At 39.5% G+C, this 12,138-nt stretch overlaps 1 protein-coding gene across 1 annotated transcript; it reads right to left on the reverse strand.

Annotated features, from left to right (window-relative positions):
• Window positions 1–7,975: 7,975 nt before the first annotated feature.
• On the reverse strand, window positions 7,976–10,190 carry LOC100930954 (ubiquilin like). Its single transcript, XM_003764851.4, has one exon. The coding sequence runs from the start codon at window positions 9,922–9,924 to the stop codon at window positions 8,119–8,121; it is 1,806 nt and encodes a 601-aa protein (XP_003764899.1). The 5' UTR covers window positions 9,925–10,190; the 3' UTR covers window positions 7,976–8,118.
• Window positions 10,191–12,138: the final 1,948 nt, after the last annotated feature.

A 12,138-nucleotide genomic window follows, 5' to 3' on the forward strand; every position in this document is an offset into this window, starting at 1 on the left:
TGATACAGAGACTAACTCAAATTGACTACTCAGAGACCTCTTAAAGGCAGAAAGTTTTTATTAGAATCTCGTGAGAAGTGGGCAGTCCCCACTCCTGAAAGTCTAGAATGAGGAGAGCTGAATTACAGAAATGAGAGAGTGATTAAATAAACAAGCACTGCCCAGCCCCTCCCAAGAAACTCCCCTATGCAAAGCTTTTAGTCTAGATTGGCTCTTGCAGTTTCTTTTCCTTAATATGGCAAGTGGGGTGATCATGGGCTGACTAGAGATGAGGTAACTACATAAAAAAGTTTCATTTCTTTAAGGTCACATGATTTCTAAGAAAGCAAAACTAAGGCCTACAGCTTCTCTTACTTTAGCAGATAGTTTCTGAGAAACCACATTGCTTGCCCCACATAGCCCCTCAGAATTTTATCATCACCAAAGATGATAGAGAGAGTTTATTTTAAACTGAATGTGATTTTTGATGTGTTTGAATTATTTCAATAATAGAATAGAATAGAAGAGGTGAGGAAGAAGAATGCACTGAGAAAAGGAAAAAAGAAAAAGATAATTATTTCATATAAATGCAGTGTGCAAAACAGAGTTCTTATAACAGAGGGAGTAGCAGAGTGAGGGCGCAGATGAGACTTGAACTTTTCTCTTTTGTGACCTGATTAAAGTAGGAAAGAATATACATACAAACATGCATGTATACATACACACATAGAGATGGGTACACAATACATCTTTTTGAAATTGGAAAATAGCAAGGAAACGGCATTAAGGGAAAAGGGATGACTTAGAGACAGGGTAAATTAAGGGAAACAGTAGAAGCAAAAAAGTCAGAAAGAAGTGTTGGGGGGAAAGTATAGGAGAATAGAATAGTGGGAAATACACAACAATCACAACTGTCAATTTCAATGATATGAACTCAGTTATAAAATGGAAAATATTAGCAGAATGGATTAGAAACTAGAATCCAGCCATATGCTGTCTACAAATACACTTGAAAGTGAAAGCTACAAAGAATTAAAGGGCTGGAGCAGAACCAATTATGCTTCAGTTGAAGCAAAAAAAAAAAAAAAAAAAAAAAAGCAGTAATAACAATTGCCTTTTACAAAGCAAAAGGTAAAAGAAATAAGCAGAGAAACTATTTCACTATCCCCATTCCACACGTCTAACCTTTGACCCATCTCCTTCTCCCTGATTTTTCTATTAATCACTTAAGAACTTAACCATGCCCATAGTCTTCAACCAGTGTTGTTAGTTGTGTACCCCATTCTTTCCTATCCTTTGTAACTCTTCTCCCTGTAATTGTTACACTTTCTACAAGTGCCAATCTCCTTAGCTGTTATGGCAGGTTTTCATTTCCTTTCCTGGGTAGTCTATTATTGAATATTTGCCATAGCCTATAGGCACTTTCTATATAAAGTGGAGAATATGCCATTATCTAATATTCTTCCATCCCCCACAATTCACCCTATGTAAGTGGTAAGAATTAACCAGGACTACTTTTGTCCCAAAATATATAAAAAAGAAATGAAGAAAGAAGTTGACTCTTTCCAGTGTTGGCTATATACTAGGAAAAGATTCATAATAACTATGATGTCCAAATTGCCCTGTGAGGAAGACAAGCAAGGGGTTATTATTACCATTTGATCTATAAAGACATTGAGGCTGAAATAAATGGAATTGTTTTACCCAAAGTCAGGTGGCTAGGCATTCAGCTTGACCACTGGCTCGTAGATTTGAGCTGAGGGGACCTAAGAAGGAATCTAATCTTTTTTTACAATCTCATTTTACAGATAGGATAATAGAGTCGCAGGGAGAGGGATGTACCTACTTTCTCATAACTAGTCAGTCAGGATATAAACATTAATTGCCTACTATTTGCTAAGCACTGTGTTAAAGAGAAAAGTAAAAGATAGCCTTTGCTCTTGAGGAACACACTCTTAACAGGGGAGACAATATGTAAATGAGTATATACAAAACAAAATATGTGCAGAATAAATTGAAGGTAATCAAAAAAAGAAAGATACTAGAGTTAAGGGATAGGGAAAGGTTTCTTATAGAGAGTGATATTTTAGATGGTACATGATGGAATCTAGGGAAGGCCTATGGCAGGGGTGAAAATGGAAAGACCATTGCAGCCATAGGGCAGCCAGTGAAAAGAGATCAGGAGATGGAGTTTCTTGTTCAAAGAACAGGAGATCATTTTCAGTGGGTCACAGAATATGGGGGGAAGGCAAGGCATAAGAAAATTGGGGGCAAGTCATAAAGGGTTATAGATTTATTAGAAAATTTTATATTTGATCTGGGAAGAGTTGGGGATGTACAGCAATTTATTAAACAGACTGTGTATGTGTGTGAGAAATGGTTAGACTTGTGTTTTAAGATTGAGGATGGACTGGAATAGGGAGAAACTTGTGTCATACATACAAACCTACAGGCTATTGCAATAGTACACATGTGAGGAGATGAACCTATACCAGAATGGTGTCCGTATTAGACAAAAGGAAGTATGGGAAAGACATTATAAAAACAGAAATCACAGGACTTGGAAACTAACAGGATATGAGGAGGGGTTGGTGAGAATGACAAGTCAAGGAGAGCCTGGATTTAAATCAGAATCAAAGAATTTGAGAGTTCAAGGTCTCTCAGGGGTAATTTACTACAACTGAACCCCACTCCCCCAAAGTACATATACATCCAATTATGTACCTCAGTAACAGGCAGATGACAAGTTATTAATGTGGCCTTTGTTTAAAAGGCTCCAATAATAGGGGTTATATTACTTCCTAATTAGCATCTTCTACTTTTATATAGTTCTAATTGTTAAGAATTTTTTAAGGAATATCCAGGTGGTGTAGTGGATAGTGTACCATCCCTAGAGATAGGAGAAATTGAGTTCAAATCTGTCACTAGCTATGGGAAACTGGGTAAATCACTTAACCCTGATTGCCTATAATTTATTATTATTTTTCTTGATATCAAATCTAAATTTGCCTTTTTGAAACTTCAATCCATTGCTCCTAAGAGGCAGTTATTGGTGCAGTAGATAGAGGATTATGACTAGATTCAAGAAGATCTGAATAGCTTTTAGACACCAAAGAGCTATATGATCCTTAGCAATTTATGTGATCTGTCTTAATTTATTTTTTGTTTTCTTTTTTAATAATAGCTTTTTATTTTTCAGAATACATACAAAGATAACTTTCAGTATTCACCCTTGCAAAACCTTGTTCTTATTTTTCTCCTTCCCTCTCCACTTCCTCTCTCCCCTAGATAGCAAGTAATCCAATAAAGATTAAACATGTGCAATTCCTCTAAACGTATTTCCACATTTATCATGCTGCACAAGAAAAATCAGATGAAAAGGGGAAGAAATGAGAGAAAAAAACAAGCAAACAATAATAACAACAAAAAGGTGAAAATATTATGTTGTGATCCACATAGTCCTCTCTCTGGATGCAGATAGTCCTCTCCATTACAATCTATTGAAATTGGTATGAATCATCTTTGTTGAAATGAGACAAGTCCATTACAGTTGATCATCACATAATCTTGTTGCTGTGTATAATGTTCTTTTGGTTTTACTTAACTTCACTTAGCATCAATTCATGTACATCTCTACAAGCCTTTTTGAAAACATCCTGATGATAATTTCTTATAGAACAATAATATTCCATTACATTCATATATCATAACATATTCAGCTATTCCCCAACTAATAAGCATCCACTCAATTTCCAGTTCCTTGCCACTACAAAAAGGACTGCAACAAACATTTTTCACATGTTGATCATTTTTCCTTTTTTATGATCTTTTTAGGATACAGACCCAGTAGTAGCACTGCTGGATCGAAGGGTATACACAGTTTGATGGCTCTTTGGACATAGTTCCAAAGTGCTCTCCAGAATGGTTGGATCAGTTCACAACTTCACCAATAATGTATTTATGTCCCAGTTTTCCCACATCCCCTTCAGCATATATCATTATATTTTCCTGTCATTTTAGATAGTCTGAGAAATGTAAAGTGGTATCTCAGAGCTGTCTTAGTTTTTTTGCCTTCATTTCTTCATCTATAAATGGAATTAATAAATAAAAGTAAGAGAATAGTGGTAGTGATAATTCCCATATATATAGAGGGGCCCATATATGGTGAGGATTGTCATTGTGTGGCTTAAAGGGAAGCAGAATGACAACTCAGACATGTATTAGATTTGTGAATAGAATCAAATCATTTAATTTCTCTCAGTATCAGTTTCTTCATCTAAAAAAGTGGGAGTCATAATAGCCCTTATTTCACAAAGTGGTGAGGATAACAAGATTTTCCCTTAAAGCAGCTATATAAATGTTAACTATTAGCAATTACTGTTTTTTTTTGACAAGTTGTCATTCATTAGATGATTAGTGTTAGTAGGGATAAGAAGAAAAACCAGTAATTCTCAAGGATGTCTAATCCACTTTTGGGTAATTCTAATTGTTAGGAAATTTTGTTTTGTTTTTCCTTCCCTAGAGGTGAATATTTACCTCTCTGCAACTTCTGCCCTTTCTCAAAACTCTCATTCTGTCATTTGAAACCTCAGAGAACAAACCAAATCCACACTCCACATACTTGAAGAGGGCTAAATGGTCTCTCCTAAATAATTTCTTCTCTGAGCCTCCAGAGTAAACTGAGATACCATGATCTTGACATTGTGTTTGTCATTCTCTGGTCCTGGTTAGTTTGGTTCCAAAGGGTAGGACTGGATGAATTGGAAAAAGATATAAGCTTTAAATTTAAAATACTGGGAACACTTCCTATAAGTTAGACCTTCCTGAAAATGAAATGAGTTTTCACTGGAGGTACTGGGTCACTGCCCATCTCTGCAATTCTTGGACACTTGTCATGGATGTCAGTAAGGGATTTTTTGACTAGGTATATTTTGTAGATAAGATGAAGTTTAGTATTTCTTCTAGTCCTCAGATTAAGTTATTTCCCTAGTAGCCTTTGAAGGACTGAGTGGGTGAATGTTTCTGGGCAAGAGAAAATTAAGTAAAGTGAGTGAGAAAGTGGGAGAGCAGGCTTCCCAGCTCATCTTTAGTCCTTAGCCTGTCTAGCCTATATTTGCAGGACAGAGAAATGCCCCAAATAGACATACCTGTAATAGATTTGTACTTCCTCTTCCTGGATATTATACAGAAGTAAGAATCACAGGATCTTACTTGAACAGTTATGCCCAGGGCTATCCCACAGAGATATTCCTAGACTCTTCACTGGGAATCTCTCAATCCATTTATCTCCATCATTTCTTCAAATACCCAGCCTTCATCTTGTCCTTTTTCCTAAAATGAAAGAATATTAGATTTGAGGGAATATTAGAACTTAAGTTCAGTTCATCTCTTTTTACATTTAAGAGGAGGAAATAAATCAATAAAGAATAGTAACTTGGCCAGTCACATATCAAATTAGTGCAAAATCAACTATAATCTACGTCTGAATTTCCAGGTCCAGGGAATATTACATTAAACTATTCTGACTCTGTTCCTGAAAATGTCATATTAAATTGCTCTCTGACATTTATTGCACTTAATTCTTTAAGATAATTGGGTGCTACTATTGGAAGTGGGGGAGGGAGGATCAGGGAGCTCTCCAGTGATGTCCTTCAGCCAAAGTATAGGAATATAAGAGTACTAGACATGAACTCAAGAGAAACCTGGTCCCATGCTTAATCCTGGCATTTAAAATCTTTGTGGCCAAGGGCAGGAGTTACTTTGTTTCATTTATACTGAACTCATAAGGTCACCATGAGTATCAAATGAAACAATGATTGACTTCTTGTTTTACCCCATTCCTTAATTATTTGCATGTTAAAAAGCCAATTATTGGGGAAGGGACAAGTAGACAGGCACATTCTGGGTTAATAAAGCATGAAGCAGAATATAAATTGAAGTTATGCATTCACTAAACACCTATTATGTGCCCTGGGAAGATACAAAGATCAAGTGAAATTTGATCACTGCTCCCAACAAGCTAACATTATCTGGGGGCAGATGACTTGGATGTGTTTCATTAGACTTGTGAACTTCTTGATTTGTCTTTTGCCTTTCCTTGTATCCCTACTGCTTAGCACAGTGCCTGGCAAAAACTAGCCACTTGAAAAATGTTCATAAATACAAAATATCCAGTAACTTAGGAAAGATGCAAAAATTTGGAATGAATCAAGCTAACAGGGAGTGTTTGAATTGGGCACATCTATTGGGAAGCATGAATAATAAAAGTTATTAGTCCCTAAAAGAAAACTGGAAAATTCTGCCACTCTCTGCTCCACCCCATCCCATTCTGGATTGAGGAAATCTTTTGGGATACTCTGTAGTAAGTGAGAGGCAGCCTCAGAGAAGATATAGGCTAGGAATACAGGGAGTTGGGAGAGGTATACCCTTTACTTCATCCATAATGAGGAAGAGTCCCCTGAGGCATAATGCCAGAGTAGATGATCAATGAGACCTAGAGAAAGCTTTTGCAAAAGACAAGTAAGTGAAGGGTCAATGGATCCCATCTTAACTTTAGCTTTTCCTGTTGGCTTCATTTTAGGCAATATAAAAATCTGATTTACAAGTCAGCTATATTAAGGGTCAAGGAGAAATTTAAACTTAAAAAAAAAGCCTCTCCACACAAGCAGAGATCTATGTCCTCAAATGAAACACGGTCTCCTGGATTAAAACAAAACAAAACAAAACAAAACAAAAAAACTTTAGTTCTTCAGGTCACTAGCTAGTCTATATGGTCAGCTTTAAACTCCATTGTAACATGGGATCAGAGAATCTCAACGGAAATTTGCTTGAATTTTAGTACCTAAGCTATTTTTGCCCCTCAATTTCAGGCCCAGCTCCATCCCTACCTCTTCCAGGAAGGATTTGCATTTAATCTGGTCCTTATTGATCTAATCTTTCTTTGCACTCTTAAGAGCAAGAATCATAGAATCTCAAGTTTGACAGGGATTTCTAGGGTTTTCTAGTCTTGCTTTTTCCTGTAGGAATTCATATTAGTTCTTGTGATCATTTAGCCTCTTTCTGAGAGCTCATTGCCCTACAAAATCCTGTGTATGGTTATTCTCGGTGTATAGATTTTCTTAAGAAAACTGCCAAGTCTATCCTTTGTGTCTGCTTTATTTCAGTTATGTTTTTTTTTTTTTTCCCTTGTAAAAGCAATCCAGGCATCTTCTGGTCTTTCTGAAAACACAGCTAAGCATAGGACTTGATGCACGATATTCTTTCAAAAGATAAGAACTGATTTCAATTGAATTGAACTAAAGTGAACAAGGGCTATAGTATGAACCTGTGATTTTACTGGTATAGAGAACACTTTCCTCCAATGCAAGCCACTGCCTTCCATGTCATGTATTCTCTCAAAGAGCTTAACCTAGAGTGATGAGAGGTTAAATGACTTGACACAGCACCTGTATGTTTGAGATTGGGACTTGACCTTGATGAGACTAGGACTTCCCTAGCTTTCAGGCTGGCTTTCTACTAAGCCATAGTGGCTTTTTAAATGAAGGGTACAGATGAACTATTGTAGAAATGCAACTGCCTGCTTGTGTGCATGTGTCAGGATGCACACGTGAAAAGCATGTCCTTTTGAATGCATTTGGATGGCTGTGTGCATATCATGAATGCATAAATACACATGCCTGTGTAGGCATGAAAGGGTGAGGAGAAGAAGGAGGTAGGAAGTATTAGTCAAGGGCATTGATTTAATGTTACTCTCCTCTAAGCAAGAAGCCATATGGGACTTGTACCTAACTTGCAGTCAGAGGAATTAGATTTGAGTCCTAGCAGATTTTTGTTTTCCTAATAAATGAAGGGACTGGGCTAGATTTCTCAATTCCCTTCCGTCTTTATGTCTGTGATCCTATGATCAAATGCTTGTGTTTGGGCCACTTCCACAAAGTCAGTCCATAGGGAAAACTCTGGGCCAGACAGGGAAACAAAAGCTTCCAGAGCCAATAAATCACATGTAGCCATCACACTTTATTTCCACTGTGGCCAATGGTCAGTTGTTCCATGGGGAAAGGATTTAGCTGTTTTGTCATTTCCCAGGACAGGCAAACCCAGGGGAAGGGGCAGGGAGACATGAGAAGGGGAACAAGACAACTAAGATGCTTGAGATCGCTTGAGCCTACGAACAGCAGCACTGGTGTCCCCTTCAGTGGCAATCAGAGCCTGAAGGTTGGCATTTTGGTTTCGGAAGCCCATTGCTCTCAGGCGCTCCATCTGTGGGCGGAAGCGAACTTCAGGAGGCTGCATTTGCTGGGAGTAGCCTCCTGCAAGAGCCTGAAGACGCTGCAGGATGGCAATCGGCTGGTAGCGTGCATCACTCTTGCCCCTGGTGGGCATGCTAGAAGAATCCTTGCTCTGAGTCCCTGCTGTGGCTGTCTCTGGGAAGGCATTCCGCCCCAAGCCCCACAGGTATGGAGTGAGCCATGGCAACAAGGCTGGAGCTTCTGTGGACAACATCTGGAGACCTTGCTCAATCTGCAGTAGTGCCTGAGATGCTTTGGGGTTTGCCAGGGCTAGCAGCAGGTCTGACAGCTGCATCTGCTGCAGAATGGTGGGTAGCTGTTGTCGCATCTGCTCATAGAGCTGAGGTGATCCCATGAACAGCATCATCTGCGCTGCTAGATGTGGGTTCTGCACCAGCAACTGGAGCATGTTTCCTGTAAATCGAGACCCATTGTTCATCTCTTCTTGCTGTTGTGGATCATCTACCAGGTTCTGGAAGGTTTTGTCTGTCTTGCTCTGTTCAGGAGATTCAGCACTGGTCAGAGCAGGAATGCCTTGGATGCCACTGGAGCGTGCCCGGCTTTGACTTTTGGAAGTGGCAGATGGGGCATTGGTCATGGGGGCAGCAGAAGTAGGAGCAGGAAAAGGAAAAGGAACGGGAACTGGGCCTCTAGGGAGAGAGCCATGTGAGGAATGGTGCATAACTCGGGGCACAGAGGTTGAATCCTGCTTCTCTGAGGTCTTATGTTTGGAGATGCCTCCAACTGATGTAGGCCCACGCATGAGCCCTGAGAAAAGATTGTCCCGCAAAGGATCCTGCATACCACCAAATAATGAATCAGGGATTTCTGTATAGTTTCGCCCCAGGGCATTGTCCCCTCCAGGGTTTGTCTCATTACCCCAGAACCCTTCTGGGGTTCGTGGCATATCTGGTCTCTGAATCATCTCTTGCATCATGGCTGGATTCCTGGCCAGGTCAAGGGTATGCCGCAGAATTTCTGAGTTGTCAAGGATGTGGCCTACCTCAGGATTCTGTTTCATCAGCTGCTGTACCTCGGGGTGGTCCATGATCAACTGCCTCATCAACTCAGTGTTGGAGAGGAGCTGTTGGATGACTGGACTCTCAAGCATCTGGGCCATCCTCTCTGGAGTGTGTGTGGTGTGTGGCTGTGGAACCTGACTTGGGGCTTTGGGCTTCTCAGGCCCAAGAGGTGGTATTAGGGACAGTGTGTTTCGGTTAGTGCAGCTGGGCTGCCGCCCCCCACTGCCCACTACCTTTCCTATTCCCTCACGAGGGCAATTCTCCAGGGCAGGTGGCCCATGGGGCCCCGAGGACTGGGATGAGGGACCATTCTTGGACTTGATGACCAGATGGACTGTGTAGCCATCCAAGATACCCCTCTGGTACAGAGTGTCCTGATCTTTCAGGATGCGGCCCACAAATACCAGCACTAGCTGGTCAACATTGCACTTGAACTGGGCCGAGATGGCCTCTTTGAACTGACTCACGGTAGTATCGTCGGACACCACAAATTCCTCCTGGGCATTAGGCGTCTTCACCAATACCCTGATGATACTTGGGGAGACATCTTTGCCTGAGGGCTGGCGTGAAGACTGCCCACTCTGGGCCATCTGCATAGGCACTGGAACTTGGGAGTCAGAGGCGATGTGGGGCATGGGGGCTGGTGGACAGGCAGGCAAGGGTGAAAGGGATAGGGGTGGGTGAATATGGCAACTGACCCCGTCTCAGATGATTACTACTCAGGCTGCTAGGTCTGGGTATCGCTGGGTCCCCTGAGTATTAGGGACGGGGTGTGGGCTGGGTGTTGATGGGATGTTCTGCCACCCACCCCAGCTCTCCAGATGTGGCCTGGGCTGGCTACTGGCTCATACTTGGTACAAAGTGAGTCTGGGTATTTTGCTCCCCTTGTCCCTGCCCTGCCCCCACAGGGTAGGCCTCCCCATCCCAGGGGCATTGTGAAATCATCCTTGACCTCATAGTTCTAGCTGGGGAGGGGCAAGGTAAAGGGATACCTATAGAAAGAAAGCAAAGAGGGGAGAAAATTAACCACTCTCAGTCATTGTCATTAGAAACTATATAAAGTAAGGCCACAATTCAAAAACAAATACTCTAGTCTAAATAAGATCATTCAGTCTGTCTCTATTGAATTTCTCCCCTCCTTAAAAATCCATCTCAAATGCCACTTTTTCCATGAACCCTTCCCTAGTCCTTTGGTTTAATGATGTTCCTCTTGGTACATCCTCATCTCTCCTGACATATAGTACTTTGTACCTCTAATGCATTTCTTGCAGATTTCTTCTAGCTAATTGAATCATGTCTCTTATTCTCTATGGTCCTGTAATTTCTTTCAATACAGGGGCCCTATCTTATTGGAATTTTGTATTTCCCCAGGAGTCTATCAGTGCTTTGGATTATTAAATGTATATTGTATTGCACTGCATTGCTTTAATGTACTATATTGTATTGCATTGCTTTATAGTATTTTATTGCTTCATTTTTAGAGGAATAGATTGTATTGCTTTACAATATTATATTGCTTTGCTTTAAAGTAATATATTGTGTAGTTTTATAGTATTATATTGCCTTGCCTTTCAATATTATATTATATTGATTGTTTTACAATAATATATTGAATATATTTTATTGCAGTATTTTATCATATTTACAATATTTAATTTTATGGCATTGTTTTGCTTTATAGTGTAATATTTTGCATTGCTTTACAGATAAAAGCACTGAATTGCCTGAACTCTCCCAAATTCCCTTCCAAATAATTTTAAATAATCACAACGAATTCTGAAGCAACAGAAAGGATAGGGTGAAACAATTTTCTAGCCCTAGATAATTTAAAAGTTCGACCAAAAGATCTGTCTCTCACTGAGGTGAGAGGAGAGTGCACCCCAACTTAGGCAGTATAGGATGTGCCCTAGCAAACTAGCAGCAGGCCTTGGAAGAGACTCAATCAGCAGTGGCAATGGTGGCTTCCATAGCCCTCAGCCAACAAATAGTAAGGGGAATTGGACAACTAGTCAGAAGAAGATTATAGCAACTTCCTTTGCTAGTAATAAGTACAGGACTCTGTGCATTGTTCATATTCAGATTCAAGTCAAAGCCTAAGTAGTCCCAATGTATAAGAAGGACTAAGACATCAGAGTTTGCTGCCACAGGGGAGCAGGGATCCTGGTGACAGTTCCAGAGCAGAAAAAAATGCTTGTGGTCTCTCACAGACTAGAACATAGACCAGGAAATTAATAAACACACTTCTCCTTAGATCATATCAATTTGAAGGAAATGAGAATTTACAGATCAGAATTAGCTCTGAAAATAGCTTCACAAAAACCTGAGCTTGGGTCAATGCCCCTTTCATCCCAAGACAAGAGACCAGCTTCAACACAAAGTTAAAAATTGAGAAATATAATGGAAAATAAATAAGGAACATTAACATGAACAAAATAATCTGATCATAGATAATTATTATGATCATAAGAAAGACCAAAACAAAAATTCAGAAGAATAGAAATCAAAATTACTACATACAAAGCCTCAAAGAAAAATTGAAATAGTCTGAGGCTTAAAAAAATTTCTAGAAGAACTCAAAAAGGATTTTTAAAAATCAAATAATAGAGATAGGAAAAAATTGGGAAAATAAATGACAGTGATGCAAGAAAATCATGAAAAAAAGTGAATAGCTTGGTAAAAGAGGTATAATTACTGAAGAAACTAGCACCTTAAAACAACAGAATGGGTTAAATGGTAAAATGAACAAAAAAAAAATCCATTGAAAAAAAGAATGCTAAAAAGTAGAATTGGCCAAATGGAAAAGGAAATATAAAAGCTTAGTGAAGAAAATAAGTCCTTAAAATTTGGAA

Source organism: Sarcophilus harrisii, chromosome 3 (assembly GCF_902635505.1).
Source record: "Sarcophilus harrisii chromosome 3, mSarHar1.11, whole genome shotgun sequence".
In the NCBI taxonomy this organism is placed as follows: Eukaryota; Metazoa; Chordata; class Mammalia; order Dasyuromorphia; family Dasyuridae; genus Sarcophilus; species Sarcophilus harrisii.